This window comes from Larus michahellis, chromosome 1 (assembly GCF_964199755.1).
Source record: "Larus michahellis chromosome 1, bLarMic1.1, whole genome shotgun sequence".
Classification (NCBI taxonomy): domain Eukaryota; kingdom Metazoa; phylum Chordata; class Aves; order Charadriiformes; family Laridae; genus Larus; species Larus michahellis.
The window spans coordinates 83,055,133-83,082,618 of record NC_133896.1 but is presented as its reverse complement, the minus strand read 5'-3'; the positions used below and the strand labels follow the sequence as shown (position 1 = coordinate 83,082,618).

At 44.0% G+C, this 27,486-nt stretch overlaps 1 protein-coding gene across 2 annotated transcripts; it reads right to left on the bottom strand.

Annotated features, from left to right (window-relative positions):
- Window positions 1-213: 213 nt before the first annotated feature.
- GABARAPL1 (GABA type A receptor associated protein like 1) lies at window positions 214-27,486 on the bottom strand. 2 transcript variants are annotated; one of them, XM_074588983.1, is made up of 6 exons: window positions 27,236-27,486; window positions 23,749-23,827; window positions 22,626-22,744; window positions 21,119-21,180; window positions 5,812-6,020; window positions 214-3,348 (listed from the first exon to the last, which is right to left on the bottom strand). In XM_074588983.1, exons 1-5 carry the CDS (start codon window positions 27,323-27,325, stop codon window positions 5,837-5,839), a joined length of 534 nt encoding a protein of 177 aa, XP_074445084.1. In that variant the 5' UTR covers window positions 27,326-27,486; the 3' UTR covers window positions 214-3,348; window positions 5,812-5,836. The 2 variants fall into 2 exon arrangements, with proteins under 2 accessions (XP_074445084.1, XP_074445073.1); XM_074588972.1 differs by lacking the exon at window positions 214-3,348 and having other exon boundaries at window positions 5,187-6,020.

Below are 27,486 nucleotides of genomic sequence, written 5' to 3'. Positions count from 1 at the left end.
GAGGGGAAGGATCACCTGCCTCCCTTGTCCTGCTGGACATATGTTTCTTAATGCATCTAAGTACTCAATATTGACCCCAGGGGTACACCACTAATCACTGGCCTTCAACTGCACTTTGTGTCACTGATCACCACCCTCAGGACCTGTCTGTTCAGCCAGTTTTCTGTCGACGCGGAAGGCTCGGACAATAACACAACGACCAATATGATCAGGTTAATGCCAGTTTATTGCACAGATAGCTCAGTTATTATAGACGTTCTGATTCCGCATCATGCGCCAACAATTTACTGATTGGTTGCATGAGCTGTGCATGCGGTAAGCAACATATTATAATTGGCTTAAAGCATCTGTCCACGCGGACAATCACCCCTCCTATATCCTGGGTGAAGTTCTACATTTCGCACGCTGAATTCAGCACACTTTCTCATATCTTGTTGGTCTCAGCATTTCTAACATCGCTACAATGTTTTCATATAGCCTTCAAACTAACAAAGCCTACACAGTTGTTAGCAATTCTTCGGTGCAAAGCCTACATAGTTGTTAGCAATTCTTCGGTGCTTGGAGTGTTCACAGGATGACCCCTTTGTACTAAAAATCCTCCAACAGTTTTCAATCCACCTCACTGCCCACTTGTCTAACTCCATACTTCATCAGCTTTTCTATGCAGATGTTAATGGGAGAAAACAATCAAGGCTCCTAGTAAAGTCAAGACAAATAAAATCCACAGCTCTCCCTTCATCCATCAAACCAGACACCTCTTTGTAGAAGGCTATCAGGTTGGCTAAGCATGATTTCTCCTTCATAAATCCGTGCTGACTACTCCTGATCATCTTCTTGTCCTTCCATGTGTCTCCATCAGCTTTCCATGGGCTGATGTGAGACTGAGTGGCCTGTAGTTGCCTGCGTCCTCCTCCTTGCCCTTCTTGAAGACAGGAGTGACAATTGCTTTCATCCAGTCCTCAGGAACATATCCCAGGTTGCCATTACCTTTTAAAAATAACCAGGAATGCCCTTGAAATGGCATCAGCAGAAATGGTTATAATATGAGCAATTTAACCCAATATGGAGTCCATGGTGGCTAGTATGTTTGAACAAACTGTAAGAAGATACCAGCTCCAGTACTTTTCTACGGGAGTCAGAAAACCAGTGAACTAATAGAGGTTTATGAGGTGTCTCCCATAACAAGAGATTTCAACCAATTATCTCAATGTAAAGGATGAAAAAATTGTAATGTTACTTATATGTAGTGACTATAACATTTGCTGTACTGTAAATGCTTAGTGCAGGAACAATGTGTAGAGTATACATTAATTTCAGGTTCAGTAAATACTTATCACCAGGGAGATCCTGGGTATTGAATAGCACAGAATGAAACCTAGCATGACACGATAAATCAAATATGAGCTTGCAGTAGGATTTTTGACAACACACACCCAGATATCCTATGACAAGGTGGAGAAGTATGCCTCTTTTTCAAGTTCTTCAGACACAAACTTGTCAAACAGTCTATGCCAATTAAAGATGAGATATCTTCAAAGCTTCCTAGGACAGAGCTCTGTCTTCTGAACACTGATGACTGGACGAATAGCCAGTCACTCTAGAATAAGTCAATTTTCTATTATACTCTTTCATCTATGTTCATATTATAGAACATATCAGGAAAAAAATCCCACACCAAACCAACAATTTCCTTAGAATCATCTACTGGATTAGCAAAAAAAGGTGTTTTGATCAAATAATGTTTAATGACTAATAAACAACCATCATCTATTCATTTTGCTCTACTTCGTTTATATTAGGAACAAAGCCAGGATTGGAAATCAGAGCAGGCTTTCAATCATTGCTTTGTGAAGCTTTTAAAGAGAGCTTCATACCTCTGAAAGTATTTATGAACAGTATCAAAGCATCTAGTGTATTGCCTGCAGGAATTTGTGTAACCAGCCTTCTCCTGCTGTGTTCACTGGCTGTGTAGCGGAACGGTGAGTGCCAGTTTGGGGAAACCTTATTCCATAAATACAAAAAAGTATAGCTCCAGCACAGCAGCAGGCCAAGGAAAATCCTGTGAAAATTTACAACATATAACCCGTACGTATGAGTCTCTTCTCTACGAATTTGAAAGTCTGAAGGGTGCCCTCTGCTATTCAAAATGAATACAGCAACATTAGATGTCCCCATGTAAAGAGAACACAATCCCTATACATACATTACAGCGGTAATGAAATAACTTTGCTACTGTACTCAGAAATTAATGAGTTAAAAAAAGACAGTTTTGTAAAACTGCGGTTTTGTTTTAGGTTACTCAGTTTGCTGCGATGCCAATTTGAAAGATGTTTTTTCACTCCAGTGAGACCAATGCAGGCAGACACCACCTAGCAGCCCAGCCTGCGGGAGGTTTTTGGGTAGTTTGACAAATCCTGCGAGAAGTCTGCAAGAAAAGAGGGAGGGTTGTTTGAGTCTTGCAGGTGAGGCCCTCAGAGGCTGCGCAGAGGAAAGGTGGGCGCTGAATAGCTCTCTTCTCCCAGGACACCGTGGGGGAGGTGATGCTCTCTCAGCTCTCGCTGTTCAACCCAGGGGGAAGGAAAGGCTGTCCCCGATCCCAGCGGGACGGGACAGTTCCCGGCCGAAAGCCTGTCCTCAGCTGCCTCCCACTGGAGCTGAGCCACCATTGCAGCCGAGGTGACTCCCCGCAACCAAAACCCAGGGTTTTCGCTCCTAAACGCCGTTCGACTTTATTTGAACACTATTTCACCTTCCAATGATCTTAATGCAGGGTTACTGTAGGACTGCATATTTTACTGTAAGATAATTTCCGTAATTTACTCTAAGATATTTTTCTGCAGTCAACTGCTACCCACAGTCTAATAAGAAAGTAAATAATTTTCCAAGAAATTCTGGCAAAATCCACTTAGGTGTATGTCAAACTAATTTTTTTCCAGGATTCAGACATTTCTAGGCACTTCCAAAGATCATATGGCCCTTACACTGGTACAGTGTAGCATCAGTATTATTACCATATGGATTACTTCATAAATATAATTCCTATTTCTTTTTTCACATCTCCAGGCTGTGATAAGACCTTTGTAGGACTTTTACAAAATTGGCTTTATAAGGATGTGTTGTTTATAAGGGAGTTTTTCCATTGACCTCATTGAGGCCGTGTTTCCCCCAGAATCTCCTTCCTGAAAATTTTACTGTCTAGGAGGCCTTGACAGGCTTCAGATGATGGTGCTGATAAAGTTTTGAAGTATGGTGCTCGGTATGGTTCTGCCAGGCAGCTGGGTTCGGGTCAGCATTTAGTAGATGCGTAAGGAGAATGAGTCCTTCTCTCTGTTCAGAGCTCTTCCTGTGCTACAAAATGAGAATATTGCAGCGTTGGTACCTTTATAGGACCTACTGGTTTGCTTGAGATGAGATTTTTCTGAAAATTTCTAAGGCAGATTTTTTTATGTACTGAGGGTTGCTTTTAATTGAGAATTATTAGTTAAATCAGAGGATCTAGTCCCTGGCCTGGACTCACTGTTTGTGGTCATTTCCCTGGGGTCTAGTCACCAAAAATGAGCCCTAAGATGCAGTTTGTTTCCCCACAGGACTTCAGAAAGGTACTAACATTTTCTTTTCCCTGCAAAGAAAACAGTGCCCACAAGAATTAGAAGAGTCTCAGCCATGGCAACACATTCTTATTCAGAGTACAGTCCGTGAGGTGGGAGCAGAGAGAAATGGTGAAATCTCTGCAGGGAGTGCCATAGCCCAAATACGGGGATCATTGCATCATAGATGATGAGATGTGGGACAAAGTAGCTATCCCACCACCAAAAGCAGTAACCTGAGGAGGTGAGAATAGCATGCAACACCACCAATCCTGGTGTTCACTGACTTTATGTGGAAGGTGAGGACACACTGGCCATTGGGAGGTGCAACACATCATGTAGGGCTGGGACCTTAGGCACTGCTAGAGAGCTAAGTGAACACATGAGAAGAACCATAACTAGATTTCTGTGTGTCCAAGGGGTATTTGTTTGAAAATGAAATTCTCATTTCAGGATGCCTGGAGCTCTCCTTAGATAGATTTTGTATTACCTTTGAGTGACAGGGAGTCTAGAAATCTCTCCAGTCTTTCTCTGTCCCAGGCCTACATGCTGTAGGATGTGCGGTCTCCACTGGTGGTATGCTGAAGGGCCATAGATTACAAGAGAGGAAGGTAAGACATACAGCCAGATGACAGAGATGGGAGGACAAGAAAATATGGCCAGTCACCCCATCCCTGCTTCAGCATGCTTAGTCAAGGGGACCTCACTGAGGAGAGGGGAAGTGGCACTTTCCTTGCAGCTGGCTGGACATGCTCAGCTTCCAGAAGGTGGGATGCGGCAGGCAGGGGTCACACAGCAAGGGGGAGCCCTGAAACCAAAGGAGAGCAAGGTGATCTGCTCTGGATGCAGACCTCCAGCACAGCCTCATGCCTTCTGGAGGCTGAGGGTGTTTATTGCTTATTTAATGTAGGGAATCACTGAAAAAAACCTGCAGAACTGGACCTAGGAAGGATCAGCCTGACAGCGTAGAGCACTCAGAGGAGATTTTAGCCCCCCCAGCAAGTAAAATCTGATTTTCTTTTGTTTTCAAGGTTATCTTATCCTTGTTTTTCATTTTGTGCTTTTACAAAGCCTGCTTTGGGAGGTGGATGCCTTTGGGCATGTTCTCTTTCAGAAGGAAGGAGAGTTCTGTCTCAAGGCTTGGGCAGTCAAAGGCTTTTATAACAGCATTTTGAGTAGTTAGAACAGTGATACTGATATGGCCCTTGTCCTTATGTCTATCCAGTGATACTGATATGGCCCTTGTCCTTATGTCTGTCCCTTGTCTCCCCTCTGCTGTCCCAAGCTCCCAGTACAGTGGCCATTCCTTGTGTTAAGCCTTGCCCTCTTTGTCTACTAGCCCCCATTTCCAGGGCTATGAAGCAATCCTGGGCTGTATTCATGCCTGACAGTGCAAACTACAGCAGCAACTACAGCTCATGGTTTTTCTCTTAGGAGAATATTAAGTGTATCTGCCTTACTTTTTGTCCCTTGTATACGGACTTCTGTGATGGAGCAGAGCCTGGTATGGCTCACCCATCTGCCCCTTCCATGCCGAATCCCTTTAAACTCCAAGAGAACTAAGTGTACTCAGAGAAACAAACAACAGACCATTTCTTTATGTGCCTTTTATAGTAAGATTAGAAAAGTTAACAATAAAAGATGTCTTCCAATTTCAGCTTTCAAATAAAACAGGATGACATAAGACACCAGGCTGCTTTCAGAACAGAAGACCTTTATTCCTTTGGCTACGTATCAGGACTAGATCATATTTGTGAACAAAGGGCTTTCTAAGGCAACCCCACCATCAATGAGGTGGAGAAAATCATGCTACTACTAATAATACTGAGGGGTATGACATACTGGAGAGAAAAATCTTACAGTAGTAGTAGCCCTGCTGCTTTGCAAAATACTCATCTTGATTGCCTTGGAAGGATTTAAAAATTTTCAGCAGCCATCACAGCAATCTTCTGGGATTTTTTTGTGCCTTATGGTAAAGAATAAGCAGTAGTTTTAGCATGGCACGCTGCAAGTCACTGTGAACCAGAGATCTCTTCCGTGACCATGCTTATTGTATGGATGCAGGAGGAGTTTATTTTAAAAGTGCAATCAGTTCAGAAGCAATTAATAAACACTTTGCAAATGTTAGTCCTTTGTGTTCATTAGTTTTCTTTAATAGGTATTCACTATGAGTTACAAAAACTAACACAGCATGTGAGAAAAACAGCAGAGATGCTTCAAATACCTTTTGATAAATACGGTTGTTTTCTCTATTTCTTCCTAGCAGAATGTAAAGCAAACCAGGCAGGATTCTTGGCATGTGAATTCTTCTCATCTGGGTGTTGTTTCAGCCTCTGAGGAGCACTCTCCTCTTTAATATGTATGATAGCACCCCATGAATACAGGAGTCTTTTTTCAGCACAAGGAATTTGTGCCCTGTTCTCGCTGTAGAGTCTGAGGAACGAAAGGAATGGGTTTGGGTTATTTCTGCAGATTGTATCACTTGTGAATTTTCCATAATCAGCTATTAGATCCATAAACTATACTGACAGCACTGGGGGGGTGGGAAATTACTTGGGCTCTGGAATGAAACCCAGTGTTTACGCATACTAAGACAAAAATAAATATTTTAGCACAGCCTTCTCTCAAAGGCACTGTGCATTGCTGAGATGCGCCACTGGTTGTCAGAGGGATGGAAACAGGGAAAAAGCATGGCCACGCTGAGAAAGTGTATGACCCTCAGTCCCCAGTGTTTCAGGGAGCATAGAGATCAAAATGCATTTTAAGAAGGTAGTGGTGTGGGTGGTGCGGAAGTGGTGCTATATAGAGAAAAGGAGCTCCTAACCCAGGGGAGGGTAGGCCACAAAAAAGGATTTATATAAGTTTAGTTCATCTCTGTTCTAAAGTTAGTTACCTGGGTGCTGTTGTTACAAGAATTGTGCTGCCATGGACATCTGGGAGATGGGAAATTGGTCTATCACCTACTTGCTTGTTATTTGTAATTTTGCAAGACTGACATCTAAACCCTGATACTTTTTGACAATGTCCATTCAAGCATTATGCCATCTGACAATCTCTCCTAATGACTGACTTGGTGGAAACCTTGTTAACTTTCTGTTCTGTGCTGCCTGCAGTGTGTTAAATGCCTAAAAGGGACTGAATTTTTCTTATGGTATTTGATACAACCTGAAGCAGTCCTGCTGTGCACATAGTGTCAGGAAAAAAAAACCCCAGGGGTGGGGGGGGGAAGTTTAGATAATCCAGTTCTTTTTAAAGAATTCGTATCTGTAGTCTATTTTGTTTAATAGTATTAATCACAAAGGCAGAAGAGAATTTCTCACTGTGATCTGACTTTTTTGGGCCACCTGTGATAGTTAATGCTGTGCAGACGTGTCCACTGAAGAGGTAGTTGCTTGGAAATGTAGGGGAGGATGTTCTCAGGAGCTGTGAACAGCCACCTATTAATAATCCGCTATGTTTTTCAGTGGTTTTCAATGGATGAGGTTTTGAGGGCTGTGAACACCCTGACATATGTCAGACCCAGCCAAGTGCCTCATATCTTTTGCTTTGCTGGCCAGTAAGACCTGTCATGAAATATCAGTTCAATCAGAACATGTTTTTTCCATCTAGTTCCCGGCTTCCTTTCTAAATCTTGCATCATTGCCCAGCTGGGTCCACCGACAGCACGAAAGAAATGAAACAGCAACCTTGTTTTATATTCTTTCAAGGCAGCTGTCCCCAGGTAGGATCTACCCAGTCTAAATTCCAGTATTAATCCCCTCTCAGCAGCATTTTCAAGCCTGACATATATGGTGATGACAGAAATGGGAACTGAAGGAGTAGGGCACCACCCATATAGGCTGAAGCATTTGTCATAGAGACCTGCGGACAACCACCGCAAAACTTTCTTGGGTTCATTTTGATTCCCACCAAGAAAGAAAGGAATGTTTCCAGTGAACTTTGAAGAGGAACAGTTTTTCTGCTTGGAAATAAAGAACTTCAGTTTTGACAGCATTTTGGATATGAAAGGTGAAATATGTATTCCACTGCTCATGATTCTGGTTTGGGGTGGAACTTTCAACTTGATTTTCAGCTGCGAGCTTCAGCGAGTAGGTGTTATTTTATCAGGCTATTTTGGAAACAAGAAGAAAATATCATGTGCGTAAAATAACCCTGGCTTATCAGCCTCCTACAGGAGCAGATGTGAATGAGCACCATTCTGCCAGACCTGGCAGTTCTCAGCACTTTGAACCTTGAAAATATGCTTGGCAACAGTGATTAACTAAAACTAAGTAATTTATTTGAATTAAACTTACAATTAAGCATAATATTTCTGCAGACTTTTATTTTGGTATTTTTAATTAATTTCTTTTCATTTTTCTTCATCTGGTTCAGCAGAAGACTGAATCATTCCCTTTTAATTTTTTTGTATTACTCCTTGACTGGAGTCTTGTTAGTTGTCTTCAAATACCATGCGTAAGTGAATCAGACCTGCTAATTAATTCTGTTGTTCTGGTTTTGTTTGCAAATTATAATGAACTTAGATCATTATGAAATCTAGTAATATCTACTTGTGCAAAAAGTAAATTGACTAATACTAATAATGCACAGGTTTGACAGAAGAGATTCTCAAGTATTTTGATGCAAATGTATTTTATTATGTTAAATAAGTGTTACAGACTCCAGGAAAAAAAAAAAAAAAAAGAGAGAGTTGCTGAGGACAGTCTTTAACATAAAGGAAACCTGAATTTTATCAAATTACTTGTTCTTATGCTGGAGAAGGAGAGATATTTTAAGCTGGTGCTTACGGATAAGGCAAGACGTTACTGTCAGTTGCAACTCTACCGATCTCAGGGCCATGAATGTAGCCCAGAGCAGAATCTTATCTCTGCTTTTGGATGCAGAGTCTGCACTCACAGAAACCAAACCAAAACTCTTCAGTAGTGCCAGTGAAAGCAGGATCAAGCATGTAACATTTTTCTTCCAGCGTAAATCCTTTATGTCTCCTTTGATGCTCCTTCCTGTCCTTTAGAAACTCATTGCCACTTCTTGGTCCAGAGGAGTTTATTAGTTACTGTCATTGTTACCTAGCTGGGAGGATAGGGCTATTCTTTACACTCTAATCCCAGGAGAGTCAAGTTTTGGTTACAGCCTCTAAACTTCATAGCAGTGAATCCTACTTAATGTTGTGGTCTAGGGTCCTGCACTAACGTTACTGAATCTGTCCCATCGGATAACTTTATATTCTTTGTTCTACACTTTGGAGGTTCACAACTTCTACACTGCATCAGGCAGACAAACAAATACCTCACATAAACAGTAGATATTTGAGTTCTTTGACTGAAACATGATTTTTTAATAGAAAATGCTTAATGATAACAATTGTCTGAAAGTGGAAAACTGGAATAGCTCTGAGGTTTCTGTCTCACCTACACTGGGTTAGGCTACTTTACCCTGTCTCTTTTTCTGTACTGTTTTCAGAGGCAGTACAAAACTCCCCAGAAAACACACTCTCCCCAGACTGTAGCCAGCATATATAATTTTACTGTTATTTCATTATATAATTTAGCCTTCCATTCTTCTTTTAAAACTCCCACACGATGCATGGCTTATATCTTTCATATTTCCAATCAAAAACCATGCTATTTAGAGACAGAAAATAATTTTCAAACTAAGCTTATGAATTATCTTCAGTATTTCTGAAAGTGGATGAGTCTATGAAAGTGTTGACCCAGTTCTAGCACACAGAATGCCCCCACCTCCTGCTTCAGAGACCTGGTGTTATTCTGCTTTTTCTACCTGGTACCTAGTTGATCTATGATTTTTTTCCGCAGCTCAAATAACAGCTGTCTTTCCATAAGTAGAATGACCACTTTAGTATCAGTCTCTGTAGATTGCTTGGAGATCCTTTGGAAATGAAAGCTAGGCTTGTCACGTGGTGAAACTTGCCCAAAACTACCACTCAGACAAAATGAGACCTGAACTGCTTTGCCGGCTTTAACACTTCAGATGATCCTGGTATGTACTGGGAAAAACAAGGAAAGCGCAAATAGGTGTGATGGGGAAAGCTCACCCAAAGCTCTGAACTACATCTGCCCTGTTCCAAATGATTCAGGTATGCAACAGAAAGAAACAAGAAGCACAGAGGAACCCTTTACAACTTTACATCCTTGTAACCCTTGTAACTGTTTTAGTGACCCCGGAAGTGACCATTAATTTGCTTAACATATGGAGAAAACTAAAGCAGCCTGGGCTGACCTGAAAATGAGGTAATTGGTGACTTACTGGCCATCTCAGTTAGGCAGCAATAAATAGTGAAAACAATTGTCTCTGAGGGAAGAAACCACATCCACAGATGTATACAGCATCATCCAGAAGGCTTTGCTTGAGATGGAACTGATACATGTACAACCTGGGCCACCAGGCAGGTCTTGGACACTTTTACTAGCTGGAGTAAGTGGAGTCGAGTAAGCTGTCACGGCCAAAGCTGTCTTGACTCGGGGAGCTTTATTTAATTTAATTTGTTGCCAACCAGCACAAACTTTTGATTGCTGATTTGGATATTCAGAAAAAAAGAAAAAGTAAACAACTAAACAAACATTTAGGGAAACACATTTCCTCCCATTTCTCCAGCTCATCTTCAGCCAAACACTGCTCCCACCCCTGCCTGGTCCTAGCTTCCCTTGGTTTTGCCATACCTTACACTCAGTCTCTCTCAATTCCTTCAGGGATGTGATCGGCAGTGCAGGAATCTGAGGTTGGAACATAATGGTTTCTCTCTGACAGTTCATGCATTTTATTCATTTTCCTGTGCTCTGGCACAGGTCACCCACAGGCTACAGTCTTTCGGGGGTGCCCCTGCTCTGGTATGGGTTCTCCATGAGCCACAGTCCCTCAGGCATGTCCCTGCTCTGATGTGGAGCTTCTCCTTCCAAGGGTGCATCTCCAGCCATGTCCCCATCAATGTCTTCTTCCATGTGTCTCCTCACATATCTCCTCCCCTTTATGGGTGCTGCTCTTTCTCAAATCTGTTTGAGCAGGGGTGCCACGTGCTCTGACATGGATCTTCTGACTGGCTCTGACAGGTTGAGGTTTCTGGAGCACCATGGGCTGTTCACATCCATTTCAGAGTTAACTGTAAGTAGCTGTGACAGGCATGGGGCAGCTCACTGACTCCTCCCGCACACGGCAGCCCTGCAGCCCCCTGTTACAGAAGCCCTGCCAGTTGTTGCCCTGAGTCCATGGTGCCACTCACAGTCATACTGGAGTTTTGGGTTGGGGGGTGCGTGTTCTGCAAAGAGTATGTGAGTGTGCATTTCATAGCTAGAAATTGCCAGCCACCCGTTAATACCATCTCCCTTAGTAAATGGAACTTATATCTTAAGTCACTGAGTTGCATTCTTTTCTTGTGGCTACCTCACCCTAAGTTGCCCAGCACAACTTGCTTTCCTTTTAAAATTGTTTCTTTATTGTCTTGTTCAAGAATATGCTGCATACCAGGTGGCATATTCATATCCTTTCTGGGAGGCAGACTCTGACCAGGAATCTTTTGCAGGGAGGTATTTTCAAGGAGATTTTTGTAGTCTGGACAACCCAACACCAACTCCAGGAAGAGGAGAAAATGTCCATGCTGTGGGAGCAATCAACTGGCAATGCCTGAGTCAAGGGAAGTGTCAGTGGGCTGCAGCAAATTGCAGCTCATGCTACCTGGGGTGCACTACTTTGATGTGTTTTCTCCTTTCTGGAAAAATATGAGAATATAACAGTAAAGGAATATGCTAACATAGATTATAAGAATATGCTAAAATATGAAGCTGCTTTAGCAACTTTGTGATTTTTCCAGAGCTCAGAAGTTTGTCTAAATATGCACTTCATTCTGCCTTCTGTAATAGTCAAAGTTTTAATAAAAGGTGTTTTCCCCTGTGGTTGAGTTGGGGAAATGCAGTTTTCTTACAGGACGTCCTTGAGGCAAAATAAGCTGAAAACTTTTATAAGAAGCAAAAATATCTCAGTCACTGCAGTGATGTTTAACTTAATAACACTTCTCCATTTTATTAGGTAGCTGTATGGCCTTCAATCTCTACCACTGGATAGGTGCTTTCTCATCTTCTGAGGCCAAGACAGCAGATGACATTTTTCTCTAACAAGTGAAACACTCTAACACTCATCTCCATGACATCCGTGGCAAATGTATAGATTTTAAACTGCCTTTTTTTTTTTTTTTTTTTTTTTCCACCCAGGAAATGCTATCCCAAAAGGATAACATTTTCAAAAGTATCTTATGTCTGGTTTTTATTTAGACAACCACAGTTGTGTATAGCTATATAGTTTCAAAAACGTGATGTTTTCTTTCTGCTTTGTCATGTGACTATGTCTTGAAAAATAATCCAAACCAAAATATTACTGAAAGTCTGTGGCTACAGTGTTGCACTTATTTCAGCATTTTCAAGAGCTAATGGGACTTCAGCCCTGAAGATCTAGAGGTAAATGTCTAAATTCTTTCAAAATTACACTTAGGCTTCTAAATCATTTGAATCCTTTTGCAAATTTTATGAAACATGTTCATAATTAAATAGAAGAGCAGATACTAAATACTTGTAAGTTGCAAGAAAATCCAACAAAATGCAAATCACAAGAGGAAAATGCACATTTTTTTCCCAGGCTTGCACTGTGATTTGTTTTTTGTTCCAGAGAAAGAAGGCACTGATAAATGTATCAATGAGCTTTGAAGAGAGCTGTTGCTCAAAGACAATTTGGCAGTGTTTTCTTGGCAGTATGTCAAGAGTAGGAGCTACCTTCTTGTTGCTGGTTCTGGCAAAGAAATCAGAGCTTTTCCAGTCCACAAATGGCAGAACATCAAAATGTTACAATGCTGTGTTCCTAAAGATGATGAGGGGTTTCTTTCTTTAATGAAAGATAATGTGAATATACAGAATCCACATTTCAAATTTTACTGTGTAATGAGTATAATCCTACTATTGGAAGTGCTAAAGATCAGAGGGACAAGGCTTTTTTTCTAACTCTGCTTCTAATTCGTTGCATGGCTTTGAGGTAAGTCACTCCACATCTCTGCACCTCAATTTCCCCAACAGCAGGCTGGAGACAATAAGAGCTACCCCACTGGGCTGCTGTAAGGACAAATAGATCAGTATTTTTGAAAGGAGTGAGACTGCCATATAGAACTTGTTATGTAAGTGTGAAGTAATAAAATGCAAACTAATGAAATACGATCAGACCTGTCACTGCTCATTTTGTGTCACATACCCCTTGGGACAAATGAACTGTGAGTGAGACCTGAAATATTCCAACGTTACATCTGAACAACCACGGTAAAATGGGAAAATACTTATTTCAGATTCTAATCTGTATTAGCATCTTCTCCATCATTTTTACATTCATTCTTACATAGTGCATTGCAGCTTGACTCCTGCCTTTCTTGGGTGTCATTCTAAAAGACTTGTTTTGCCCATTGTCTCCCAGTTGTTCTCTCCTAAATACTTGACTCTATTGCCCTTCGCATCTGCACAGTGACACCACTCCTTTAATTTTATGCTTGTTTTGCTCTGGGGCTCAGAATACCTCTTAAGAAAAAGAAGGACCACCCCTGTGATAACTGTTCAGTCCCTTGGCCTGTTTGATGTCAGGCAAAAGCATTTGGGACGTCCCATACCGCTGTCCACCCAGGGTCAAAGAGGCTAATTGATAGCACTGGGGTAGCACAGTGGTCACAGGGAGCTCGGATGGCTACTGTAAAGACTATGAACAAAGGACTAGATAGAGAGATGGGTGGGTAAATAACCATAGCCTCACCAGATATTCAGCTTTGCAGCTGCAGTTCTACTGGTGGTGACAGCAGTCTGAATGCAACAGGTACCTGTTGGAGCCACCACCCACCTAATCTCAGAGGAGCTTTTTCTGGAATACCTTTGGCATTAGTTTAAGCTGTCTGTATCTTTTCACTCCTGTCTTGAAGCCACTGTGTTATTCCAGTGCTGGGCTTCTCACAAAATTCTGACAGGTTCACTCATATCCTGCAGTCCTTTCACTAGTCTGTTCTTACTCTCCTCCCACTCCTTGCTCCACCAGGCTACTACCTCCATCTGCACTCCCCAAACTGCTGATACTCCAGTTTTGCCTCCCTCCTGTTCTCCCAACCCAATCCAGTCCTAGTCAGAAGGGTCCTGCTTTTCCAGACTCTAATTTTCACCTTCAATTGCAAAGCATAGAGGAAGAAGGGACTGCTGTTTCTTCACCTCTGAAATATGGATGTAGGTAGCGGGCTTCTTTCCTCCTCTCCTATGACCTGATGCTTTCTTGGCATCCCTTGCACTCCACAGACAAGAGGCAGTTGGTGGCTGTAGACTGCAGTACCTTTTCTCCAGGTTCGTTTCTCACTCCTACTTTTACCCTTGCAAACATTTCTGCAAACACCTGAAGCCCATGACTGTATATTACCCTGTTCATTTTTTTCATCCTGTGTTTCCCTATTGATTTCCACTTCTTAATGACCATTTTTGACACATGGTTGTTGGCTCCAGTTGTGTTGAATACCTGTTAGCGCAAAAAGTAGGTTTGTCCATCATCCTAAGTGCTGGGTGAAAGAGAGTATGCACAGGCAAATATATTGCTGTATTTCTTTCTTGATTGCCTGTATACATTACACTTGCTGAAGTGTCTGTATTTCAGGCCTATAAAACATCACGTCCAGTGTACACATGCATCTGCCTTTTTCTTTCCTTACTGCACTGTTTTCCAAACTTGGTATCTCTGTGGGGAGCTGAACTACACTCTAAGCATGCACTGAATATCACTCTCTCCATTACATACATTCTGATTACATGTGCCTCAGGTGAACACCGTCAGACTGGGATGTTTTACATATTTGCTGCAATGTAAGGCTCAGCATAGGAAGGACAGTGTATCATGGGAATGCATGCAACTTCACCGGGGCGTGGGGTACAACTGAAGGCACAGAGTGCGTTTTGACATGGCGATAATCATGATGTGGGCAGTGCAGCATGTGAAGATGTAGGTGTGTTTAATGCAGTGTGAGGTGTGGCAGAAAAGGTGCATGTGTGTACAAGTGTCTCTAGAGTGAACGTGTTGTGGTATGTCCAGCATAAGGTGCAGGACGTAGCCTCTCTGTGTGTGTGGTCAAGGTGGTGTGGTCACAGATGCGTATTTGTTGTGGGAATGATATGCAATGACTTTGGCTATTTGATGCGATGTATTTTCAGCCCTGCTCACTGTGTGTTTGGCAGCAAAGTGTCTTCAGACCCCAGGTAATGGAGGTAGGTGATGCTGCTGCATGAAAGTATATCTCAGCCTTCTGTCATCTCTGTGAGAGAGAAGGTGGCCGGGCAGGCAATGACATCAAAGGGTAAGGAAAGCTTTCTGTTCCTGCTAATCTCGCTGCACCCTGAGGGGAAAAAGGGCAGATGCTACTGGAGGAATAATAGGATACTGGAAGAGAGAAGAGGAAGAGCCAGTCTCAGCTACAAGCTGAAGAAAAGGTAGAGGAGGAAGACTCTATGTTTGATGAGGATATATATCATAAACTCCTGATCTCCCTGACATGTTAGGAGACACTCTCAAGTTCCACAGGCAGTTGCCATCCTCTTGCAGACCCCCTGTGCTTCTAGACAGCTCCATCAGTCCTTTGGGAACATAGTGCTGAACACTGGCACAAGACATCATATCTGGGAGACCAAAACCAGATTTCCAGCAGGAAGGAAACAGGCTGCAGATTTGGTGAAAATTGTGAGACGTGTCATGTACAGGTTGCATGCACACTGAACAGGGATGCTTTTGGCCCAATATACAGCAAAAAATTACATCCTCTGCGAAAACTAGGGATTTACAGTCACTCACCTAAAGGCATGCTGCTACATGGAAGAGTATGGCAAACGGGTCAAGTAGCAAGCTAGCAAATATGAGGAGGAATGCTGACTGAAAAGGTTATATGAAGTGGCTCAAGAGTGGTAAGGTACACTGAAGGCTAGGAGAATGTCCTGCTAAAGGTTAACAGGGACTGCCACCTCCTGAAAGCTCCCTAAGTTTCTGAGCGGTGTGTGGACACTGCAGGAGACTGCTCAGATGATCAGAGAGGATTGTGGCAAAACAATAACACAGGGTCCTGAGCTCTGACAAAGATTCCTCTAATCAGGAGGGGCCGGGGAAAGTAGACAGGAAGTGAATTAGATCAGTTTTTTCTTCAGCTAATAATCCAGTACATACAACCTTAATGCAGTTCTAGCAATGCCCTCACTTGAAAATGAGGGTCTTTATGTTCTCCTGCTGCTTCCATGTATTACTATTTATAGCATTTATTAACGATCTTTTAATTCCCAAAGAACAATACAACATGCACATGATATTGGCCAGAGAAATCAGGGAGAACCAGAACCTTACTGTACAGAAAGGTACTGCAAGATCCAGCTATTTCAGGAGAATATTAACTAATTCCTGTAACACATGTATATCCAGGTATGAGCTGTGCTTTGGGACTCATATGAGCTTCCAGGAACACAAGTACCATGGGACTTGGAACATCCTCCTAAGGATTGGCAGCACAGGCTGGGGCAGCTGCTGTTCGTGGTCAGCTGTGCTCTGCCTGGGTCTGCGAGCGCCCTGCCAGCAATGAGCTCTCTAGTCACACTCTGTGGCTCATCCTGGGGGAGCATTTATCCGAGACTGAGTGACAGAAATGAGCTGGAGTTTCTCCCTCCGGTAGTCTTATTTCTGTTTTAATCAGTGTTTCTTTCATCTCAGACATGACTGTTTTATGGAAGTGAAAACATCAGTTTTTAGCATAATTCGGGACCTGTTATGTTAGCCCAGATATCCTTCACAGTGATGTTGTGAGGCTCTAATACCCCAGGCCATCTTTTCTCCCTGCTCCAGGAGGAAGCTTTCTTCCAAAGCAAAAGTCAGAGTGACTGGAGAGAGGATCTCAGGTGCAGTGATAGTGACCAAGGCAGAGTATTAATTACTTAACCGCTCTTAACCAGCTGAGCCCCTAGTTTCCCCCCGGCGTTGCTCCAATCCCATTTCCATAACCCACAGAATAAAGGTGACAGCCTTTGAGCACAGGCTAACATTTCACATACGGACCACGCAAATCACATTCAGCAAATGCGCCTGCCTGCTGCTTGTCTCAGCCATGGCACTGACACAAGCATGCAAAGCAGCACGGCAGGTACAAACATCACTGATGCACCATTTTCCTCGGAAAGGGGTGAGCGGGGGAGTGGGACAGGCCTGCTCAGGCATATGCCATACGGGTTTTCTACTTGAGCCAGCAGACAATACCACAACCTAAACAGCAAAACAAGTTTGAAGCTGAAATTCAAATTATTTCAGATGATAGTGTAAGCTTTCAGCTGATCTCTGCCCATCTGCCTGGAGTCATGGCACCCTTCTGCCATACAGGGGGAGCTTGTTTTAGTCAGGATGGTGGATACGAGCACAGAAACTGCTGCTCTGGGCAGGCTCTGAGTTTACATGGTGCAGATGAATTACTGCCTCTCCTTCAGCACTAGCAACAGAAGCTCACAGTGTGGCTCCACCATGTATGTAAGTGGGGAGGAGAAGACTCTATTAGGCCTAGCAAGCTTTATTCCTGTGAGTTTCAGCGTCCTAATTCTTGGCTTCAGTGCTCCAAGCAACTCTCGCCCAGTGCACAGCAGGACGAGAGCTGATGGTTGCTCCTCCGCAGCATTGGCATGGCCTGTTTCTGCTGCTCCGGCCAGCAGCACCCGCACAAACCACAGGTGACGAGGAGGAGGGAGGAGGTGGAAGAAGCAGCACGTCTCTCGCTGCTTCCCCAGACGACAGCAGGCGTCACTTTCCTCCTCATGTGCTGCCAGTGCCTGACGCAGAGTTATGGCGCTGAGCAAATGGCGCCTGCTGGTCTCGCCAGCTCCCAGCAGGACTCCTTCCCTCTCAGCGCACAAATACCCACAAGGAAAAAAAGCCTAGATCTGCTGCTACTGCAGGCTTACTTTTGACGGAGTCCCAGATTTCCTTATGTCTGCTTTTCCTATCTTTAGAGGGCCCTGAGGCATGGAGGGGCCTCCCCAGGGCCACCCCCACACCCTCTGCCCACAGCTGGGAGTCCCACCTCAGCCAGATCTGTCACGAGACAGTGAGGGCTAGTGGGCTAGTGCTTCCCTGAGGGACATGGCCAGCAGGGCACCCATCCTACTGCACCAAAGAGGGGGACTGGGGCAGGCCCAGGGGTGGTGGCCAGGCCCAGGCACAAGCCCTGACCATAAGGCGCATCACGGCAGGTCAAGATGGGAATCCCATCTGCAGGCCAGGCCCAGTGATGGCAGGGTTGTGGGGTGGGCCTGGCTTGGCAGGGCCCATGGCCGGGCAGGGCAGGGCAGGGCAGGGCTGCGGAGAGCTGGAGACCAGCCCTGTTGCGGCATCATTGTGGCAGGGGCTGACAGCCCTGGGGGGGCTGAGATGGGCTCCTGGGCCATGGGCAGGGTGATGGGTGGCCCTGGGGGCCTGGCAGGGACAGTCAGGCCTGGTGGTGCCCTCGGGGCCCCATCAGCTGGCTAGGGCTATTCAGGGCCTTAAATGGCAGATAATGCTTCAGTGCATCCAAAATGCTTCTTAAGACCTTCTCATGTCACCCAAGTCTAACTGAAGGTCATGTTGGTGGTACAGCAAGACACAGCCAAGTGTGCATGTGACAATATAACCAAAAAAAAGGAGAGAAGTGACTTGTCCCGGCAGGCAGGACAGAGGAAATCTGGGGTTCTGGGAAAAAGTTGCAAAGAGAAGTTCTGACAAAGCTGTTCCTTTATTTACAAGCCCACGTAGGGAAGAAATGCTAGTCACCCATTTTGGACCAAGCCTGTGATTTTCAAATGCGTCTTTATTGATCGGTTGATTTAGCTCAAGTAGTATGAACTTTATTTTACAAGAACCTGCAGCTAACCAACACAAAAAAAGAATTACCATCATTACCTCGTACAATACCAGACTAGCGCAAAAACAGAAGTAAATGCCACAATCCAGTTAAAAGAACCAGAAAATAACTAAATTAAACTGTAAACTCTACATGTAACAAACGGCTGAGATTAGTCCCACACATGTCACTTATAAACCCAGCAGCAGGAGGGGAGGGGAGGTCTGAACACACAACCAAGCACCCCAGATGCCAACTTTTTCTCCCCTGAGTGTGCCTAAGCATGGGCTCATTTGAGACAACACACAACCACGTGCTTGGCAGCACGTGCGTGAGCAAGTGGGTCAGCGGCAGAGAGATGCACACCATCTGCCCGCATCTCGTCTTTTACTTTAGAAAGCCTCCTAGGTCTGTTCTCTGCTTCAGAACATTCAGGGCTTCCTAAAACAAGAGACTGATGCGGATTTGCACCCAAAGGATGTGAGAAGAGTCTGGCAACTGGAGGAGAGTGGGCCAAAAAGAGAGGACTGACCACTGCAGGCAGAACAGGCAGTATCTAAGTTGGCAGTAGGTACAACTCATCCAAACACATTTATTCCAGAAGAGCACATGATGGAACAGCAAACCTGAAGTACAGGATGAAAAACGGGAATCCTAACCCACTCATTTCATTCTTTGTTCCCCTGTTTTCTGTCTGTCCATTATGACTCCTCTGTCTACATCTCTTGCATACCTTCACCTCTCTCCCGTTCATCTGCTACTTCCCATACTACACGGGCAGTGCCTTCCTGCCCCACTACACTCCTTCCTTGACCTTCACACAGTTCTGCCAATGACTCCCACTTCACATTCCCAGTCTACTCTTCTGATTCGTGTACCTCTGCGGAACAATAGTCAGAGAAGGCTGAAACCTGATTTCCTGTCTCCCACAAACAGAGGAGCACTCATCTTGATTTATCGTTCCTGAGGAACGCTGAGAACTGGGATCTAACTTGATGTAAATAGAGCAAACACCTTCAACTTATTTTGGAATCTGCCTGTCTTCTTTATCCTTCTTGTCTTTTCCTCCCTCTTGGTCCCTCCCTTAAATGTAGGAATGTTTACAGTAATTCAGGTCCAGCTCTCTGATTTTTAGATAAAACCCCAGAATTTTCCTGAAAGTCAGCTCACTCCCCAAACCCCATCCCTTCATCAGAGTTATGGCAGTCATGGGAAAATCTGCTGTTTGTGCCACTGGGAAGAAACTGCTTTGGCATGACAGCATAAGGCTTGCACAGGACAGCATCTATCTGGCACCTTTCTAAGAACAACACTGGCTTAAAATAAAATAATTTAAAAAAAAATCTGCACAGAATCTATTCCCCTTCCCCTTCAACTCTAAAAGCACCTCTCTTGCGGCGAAGAGTGGCACTGTTGTCCAATCACAAAAAGCCAGCAAAACACACGTGGGAGCAACTGATTTCTTCCGCTTGTGCATGTGGTGCAAGAGCTGTACAGGGATGAGACGTGGGAGGGAAGGCTAAACCCACAGGACTTCTGCCATCTTCAAATCTGCAGATGACTGGTGCAAGGACAACACCAATAGATAATTTTCGGTGTTCACCAATAACAAGACCATTAGTATTTAGCTGCTTAAATACACAGTAAGGGAGACTGAAGTTAGGTAGCAAGAAAAGCTCTCTTACTTATAGGCTAGCTAGGAACTGGAAAAGACTATCTCAGCGGTCTCCAGGATCCACCGCAGTGAAGTTCACTAAGAACAAGTCAGATGAGCAGCCATGGTGGACACGTTTGCTATACTCAGTCCTGTCTCAGAGCTGGGGTGGGATAGTCATTCTCTTGAGGTCCTTTCTAGCCCTAAGCTTATGAGTTTATCAGTTGGCTTCACTGAAAAGAACAAAAGGGTCATCTCAAATTTTTCTGTCCAGCACTTGCAATTAAAGCAACAAAGGAAAAAAAATAATTCTTTCTTCCCCAACCTTCACATCTCACAGCTGAGGAGTTCCCAGCCCTCAGAGTTAGCCCTTCTAATACTGACGGAAGTGACGGGAAACGCAATACTCTTGGAACGCTTCACAGGTAGCAGCTGGAGTGAGGACTGTCAGTGCAGGATAGCCTTGTGCGGGCAGAGTGAAGTCTTTCACAGCTCACTGAACGCTCACAGGAGTGCAGCCGTGCCATGGGCAAAGCGTGACAAGGTCAGTGTACAATACATGGCATGCCTTCTTCATCCAATGAAAGGATCACACAAAAATGGCTATCCTGCCCAGTCACTCTCCTGGAGCTCCACAACACTGGCTTGTCCAGCAGCCTCCAGTACTGGCTAACTACTTCCAGCTGTGTCAAGAAAAGAACTACAGTGAAGTCTCCCCATCCCTCAGCACAGAACCCCTCGTTAGCCTTTCAGTTCACCTTTTCATACACGGTCCCCCTTACCCTCCCTCCCTTCAATTTAAAAAATAACGGTTATAATTAATGCATGGAAGGTGATGGCATTTTGCATGTGGTTCACTTCCAGTTCTCTTCCCCTCTTCTCAGGCATCCTCCTTCCTCCTCTCCAGCATCCCCCCAACCCCCCCAAATCCATTCCATCAGTCCATCTCGCCTGCATGCCTGGGGGGCTGGTGCTCACTTGCCATAGACGCTCTCATCGCTGTAGGCCACATAGAGAAAATAGTCCTCCTCGTGGTTATCCTGTGAGGGGAGAAAGAGAGAAAGTAACAAACCAACGCCCTGGAACTCACTACATGTGAAAAGCCCAACCAAGAGATCACTGTAACAACCAGAAGGCATAACCTCTCTTTCGCTGTTTTTCCCTCTTTGCATTGAAGGCTTCACTTCCTCATACCAAAGAGAGTGTATAGTAACTCCCTCTCTCTGGCCACAGCTCTACCTCTAAATTCAGGCATGTCACATTTCTGGATGCTGTGAATTTACTTAAAGAGCCACAGCCAGAGTGTGCCGCAAATGTGCAACAGAAACAGCTCTGACTGTTGCAGGCTGGGCAGCAGAATCTCAGTGCTGGTATGGCCTTAAGATCGAGGGACTTGGAAGGCTTTAACAAGTCAAAAATCACCTCTAGATACCTCAGTATTTGACAAATGTGGTTATATTTTTTGTTTTTCAGAACACTTTGACAAGTGGCTGTATTTCTAGTCCTGTTTTACGTATGGGCAGTAAAGCTGAAAGGTTAAGTGATTACACTGACACAAAAAGTCTGTGGAGCGCCAGGAACAGAGGCCTCATCTCAGCTTTGGACAGTTAGACATACCTTCCTCCTAAATGCCCAGATTTAGAAAACTCCCTGTGTGTGTTAATCTCATATTATCTTCATCAGTCAAGATACATATTTGTCCAGTTATCGTCAAAAAGGCTCATAGCACCATACTGGAGCTCTCCTATTAAAACACACTTACGCAGCAGAAGGAGAAATCAAGGAGAAATCAATCCAGGCTGCAAACCACCCGTGATATAATGGCTACATAATTGAGGAACATTCCTCTGATGGGCACAGAATATGCCTTTAAGGTCGATTAATTAACACTGCTCAGTAGAAATGTGGGCTAGCAATGTTCACAGTATCCTACAAGGTCCTCATATATACAGCACAAGCTATGAAAAAGTAATTCTGAACAAAGAATAAGTCTTCCTTGACAATGTATTTATACACTGTTAGTTGCCCAGTGATACTATGTTCTTTTACTGGCTAAAAGGAAATCCCTTTTGTATAAACAGGAAAGCTAGTGTGTATGTTCTCCAGCCCTCCCCCCCGCCGCCGTCCCCGCCACAATCTTTCCTCTGAAATACAAATAATAAAGTGGTTTATTTCAATACTTCGTTTAAATAGTAGGAGCAACATATCACTGATGGGGCAACTATTCACCACCTGGTATGACAAGCCTTTCAACTAGCACACAATCAGTTAAAATGATGAAGCTCCCCAGGCTCCTCTTCACAACTGCAGGGTGGAGCTTCCCTAAACAGACGATAAGATACAGTCCAGGTCAAGGGGGTCCGTGTTCAGGCATCTGGAACCAAGCTGCACCCACTGCCAGTTGAGTAGCGCTCAGTTGTCCTTCAGTGAGGATATGCATTCTTCTGGACACTCCAACAAAAGGAGAAAGATGGGCCAGGCTTACCTCATACAGCTGGCCCATGGTAGCACTGGTGGGAGGGATGGTATTATTGACAAAGAAGAACAGGGCATCCTCTGGCCTCAGGTGGATCCGCTTTCGGATTAAGAAGTAGAATTGGCCAACTGAAGAGGAACAGAGGAGAACGCCTTAGATGTAGAAAGAACCTTAGATGTAGAAAGAAAGAAACTTTCTTTTTTCTTTTTTTACCCTAACCATGGTTGTTTTCTTTTGGTGGTGGAAGTCATATGCTGTGTGTAAAAAGTGGGGAAGAACAAACAATGTGGGAAAGAAAGCAGTAACTTCATGACTGTTACCACATTAGCAGCCAATCCACTTGGAGACGGCAGTTTCTCAGGTACATGCCTCAGGCCATGTACCCTCTAAATCCACACTCTACCTACTATGGTACGAAATGCTCTAGTACTGGGATTGGTGGGAAGACCTCTAACTAGCTTAACCTTTAAATCCTACAGATTAAAGACACCTTAAAGAGTTTAGCCTCTGTGTAAATAGTCATAACATTCCTGAAAACAAATTCCTGAAAATAAATTCCTTACTATTTGCTTGAGCTATGTTGCACAAGACAGTATTCCACAATCCATTATATACTGCAAGAAAAAGAAATGCTTTTTCTTTAACTCATTCATGTTCTCAAATGAAAACAAATGTAATCACACACAAAATGGCCGTGACCATTCAGAAAAGGAACTTTGTAGCCATGACTCCAACCACAGGGGTGGAAAACAATGGGAGTATTTCAAGAACTTGTCTCTTCCTGCAACAAGGATACAGCCTCTGGCAACTCTGCAGCTAGGTCATCATTGACTGATGATTATGCTACTGCCTATGATACACAATTCAGTCATTTTCATCATGTCTAGAAGTCAGCAGTGACACATGCATGTTAGCTAAGTCAGTGAGATGTCGCAGAAGATCTCAGAGAATTCTGCATGTTGTAATCCAGGCTGTAAGGTACGTAAATATAGCAAGGACAGCCAGGTAAACTGCAGTAATGATAAGACGTTGAGCCCGCCTGAATATTTTGTTTGTGCTGATCACAGAGTAAAAAGCACTTCTGAGACCTTCTCGATTGAAAATCAGGAGGAAAGGAAGCAGACTTTGTTACCTGTGAGATCAGAAGGCACAAGATACTTCCTTTTGTCTAGGTCAGGTACTCTGGCTTTTGGTGCTTTTTCCACAATTACCTGGAGAGAGAGAGTGAGGGAAAGCAAGAAACAACCCATGAGTATCACAAAACAAAATGGACCAAAAAGCATCAGGGTATTACCCTTCGAGACAGACGGTGCTACAGGCCTTTAGAAATCTGTTTAATCTCTAGCAAATACACAACATTAAAAACCAGATAGGTGAGAAGAAGACTTGAAATCACTGGCAATAGCTGTGCTGGGAGCCCAAGACTACAGCAGTAAGCACAGTGAGTGAAAAACGGAGATTGGAACAGACATAAAAATAAACCATAATAGCCAATAAAAAAAATAAATCAGGTCACCTTGATGGTCCCAATGCAGGTTAATTCTGTATGAAGGAGCTGCCAGGAGGCTAATGCACGAACACAAGTATCACAAGTTGAACTGTTTCCAGGTTACAGTTCCAAAATGCCTGGCACAAAATCAGCCCTAGTCCCAGTAGTCCCACATCCTAATTTCTATATTCACCAATAGCAAGTGCTCTATAATGAAGCAAAGAATTAAAGAGAAACTGCAGCTCAATGGGGAAAGTATTTTTAATCCCCAGTTCTTCAGTAATCTTCAACTCTGAAATTCATAACTCTTAAGGTTATTTTCCCTACTTCATATTGTTATTGACATTTCCTTATTCATATAAATATCTAATAATTAAAAAAAACAGGCTACCATCTGGGCAATTGGACCCACAGAGACCTTTGACACAAAATACTAATCCTCATTATATTCTGATGTCATTATGACATAGAAAAATATGAAGCTCAGCAGCTTTAAGTTCAAACAGACAAAGAGATCTTCTGCTACAGGAAAATTTTTGTTACTAGAGCTAGGCAAAATCTTTACCTCAGAAGCAAAAAGTATTCCAAAGTGATCTGAGCTCCTTCCAGGAAAAGCCTTGGAAACCTTTCCAAAGGTTGGAGTTATGTGTCCATGGAACTACTGGGTTTGTGCAGAAAAATCTGCAGGCAGTTTTGTGGGTTGTTTTTTTGGGGGGGACGCGTATTTTTGAACTGGTAAGAGATATATTACACGATTCAATTCCTTTGGCTTGCTGTTTTGCAGATGCCATTCTGACCATCTAAACAAGAAGCTGTTTGTTTTCTAAATAGAAACCTGGTCATTTCTGCTACTTTGAGAACTTCAAGCACCTCAATTAGTACAGGCCATTCAAGCTCTTTAAGACAGTTAGTGGTAGGACATGCGTTTCTGTATAAGATGCAGTTGGTATGTGCTGTAAAGGAAGGACAGTTCCCCAGTCTCACTGAAGAGATGGAGGCTGAACAGCAACAGCACTTTGCACATTTTCTTACCCACACATCCAACAAGACATCTAACACAATAAATTGCAGAGAAAAGAAACCTTTAGTTCTTGCCTCCAATTAAAAAAACTACTGATAAGCAGAACTGCTAGCTAGCAGCACTGATGTGGTCACCCTGACTCAAAAGGTTGGCTTGTAGCTTGGGTCATTAGATAATAAAGAAAAAGAAGTCATGCCTATGAGGAAGAGGTGAGAGTGATGGGGCTTCTAAACCCCTAGGAAGGATTTAATCCAGATCACCAGTGTGCTTAAGAGAGATCTGATTGCAAAGAGGTAGGGAAGGAATGGAGGTGCTCTGCTAATCTGACTATCAACTGCAGTCAGTTTGCCTGATAACACAGGTACCTCTTCTAAAGCACTAAACCCTTCACACATACAAACAAACAAACCTACAAAGAAAATCCAAAGGGCAGTTACAGATTATCTGTTGTTGCTGGGTGGTGACTGTGGTAATGTGGGACTGTGCCAACAGCATAATCTCAGCAAAGTGCCAAGATGTATCAGGGCACTGCAGTGTAGGCAGCCAAATGGACGTCATCTTCAAGGATCCTGCTATCAGGAAGGGCAGAGACATAAGTGATGTAAAGAACAGTTGTCTGCTGCATTCATTTGCTCCGTGTGCATCTCTGACAACAGGCTACCCCCAGCAATTCGCGTCTGGGTCTTGCCATGTGCCATTCTCATTTATCCTTAATTACAGCACACCTTGTTATTTTGGTCCTGGCTTTCTCCATAAAGATATGCTGATGTCCCTCTACCTTGACCTCTTTTCCTCTTGCCAGACCAGGTCTGGTCCTGGGCTCCCCTAAACGTCTCTTCCACACACATCTTCCACACACGTCTCTTCCACACACATCTATTGTCCGCTGTACAATCTGCGGTGCTAATCCTCAGTTTACAGCTTGTCTCGCTCCTGACCTACAGAGCCCTCTGCGGTCCTCATCTTAAAACGCAGAACTGCATACACTTCATCACTGACTGGCTGCCTGCTCAACTTGCTGTGCTATGCCAGGGGTCCCAAAAACAGCTGGGACAAACGCACCCACATACTGAATTCCAAAAACTTTTAAAGTCCAAGTGAGGGCCACTTCCAAGATGAAAAATGGTGTTAGCCTGCAGGGAAAACACGTAGTCTAACTGCTCTCCCTTGACCTCAGGTTTATGGGGGAGTCTAAGTTACCTTGCATGCAGTACCCCTGGGCAGCAAATCTAGGACAGATCTCTCCAGTGGGGATGGAAAGAACATTTGCAAACCGTTCATTAAAAAGGAACTAAAAAAAAAAAATCACAATTAACTCGATTTGTCATTTCTTTTTCCCAATTATTAGTAGTAATTATAAAGCCAGAAGCTTTCCACGGGCACTCCAAAGGGACCTAAGGATGAGGAAGCAAAGTTTAGCTAGATGACCTTGTTTCCTAAGTGACGTTTTTTCCACAGGATGATTAAACAGGAGGGCAGAAACATTGAGAAGTATCATTTTTCCCTCATGCAAAAGAAAACAACACAGCAATACTATACCGAAAAGACAGGCCAAACCCAAGTAAAATAAAAATAAAGGGAAAGTATCAGGTGACACGGATACTGCTGTTGTTTTCCATAAAGAGCACCCGGCTAACTCACTCATTGTTCTCCTCCATTTTTACAGAGCTGATGGTAAGCTCCTTCCCCACCCCCCAACCCCACGCACGCAGGCTGCCAGAAAAAAAAGCTTAGCAGGATTTCTCGCTGTCGAGTTACTGCGGATCCCAGAAAAAAATGGGTGCATTGCACCCCGCACCCACCCCCGGATATGAACCTTCGCACACGAAATAAACAGCCACAGCTTTGCGCGAAAGAGAAAAGCAGCCTGGAATTCGAATCAGACCATCGAGATCACAACCATCTTTATAAATGTCCTTTCTTTCGCCTTAAAAAAAAAAAAAAAAAAAAAAAAACAACCAACAAAAAACCAAACCAAACCAAACCAAAAAAAAAAAACCAAAAACCCGAAAGAAGCAGCCGGCAGCCGATAAAGGCGGCGGAGCGCGGAGGGCCGCCAGGCCAGCCGGCCAGCAGCCATCGCCGCTGCCCTCGCACCCCCACACTCACAGGGACTCTGTCGGGATATTTCTTCCTGATTTTCTCCCCTTCTTTTTTCCTGTACTCGAACGGGTGGTCTTCCTTGTACTGGAACTTCATGCTGCCGGGGCTGTCACCTTCCCTCCCCTACCGCCGGCTACTTTGCGAGACTCCCCGGACGCCCCCGCAAGCGGCAGCGCAGCGGAGCGCAACCCCGAGCCCTGCCTCGGGAGCGCACCAACCCGCTGACGGCAAACTGGGCTCCGTGACGTCACGGGGAG

What these genes read in the sequence shown, in the direction of transcription:
- GABARAPL1 (XM_074588983.1), bottom strand. Translation starts at nt 27,325, where the DNA reads ATGAAGTTCCAGTACAAGGAAGACCACCCGTTCGAGTACAGGAAAAAA. An exon ending in CCATGGGCCAGCTGTATGAG is followed by an intron (nt 21,181 to 22,625) that starts GTAAGCCTGGCC and finishes CTCCCCTCACAG; the next exon opens with GATAACCACGAGGAGGACTA. An exon ending in GATGAGAGCGTCTATGGCAA is followed by an intron (nt 6,021 to 21,118) that starts GTGAGCACCAGC and finishes TTCGTTCCTCAG; the next exon opens with ACTCTACAGCGAGAACAGGG.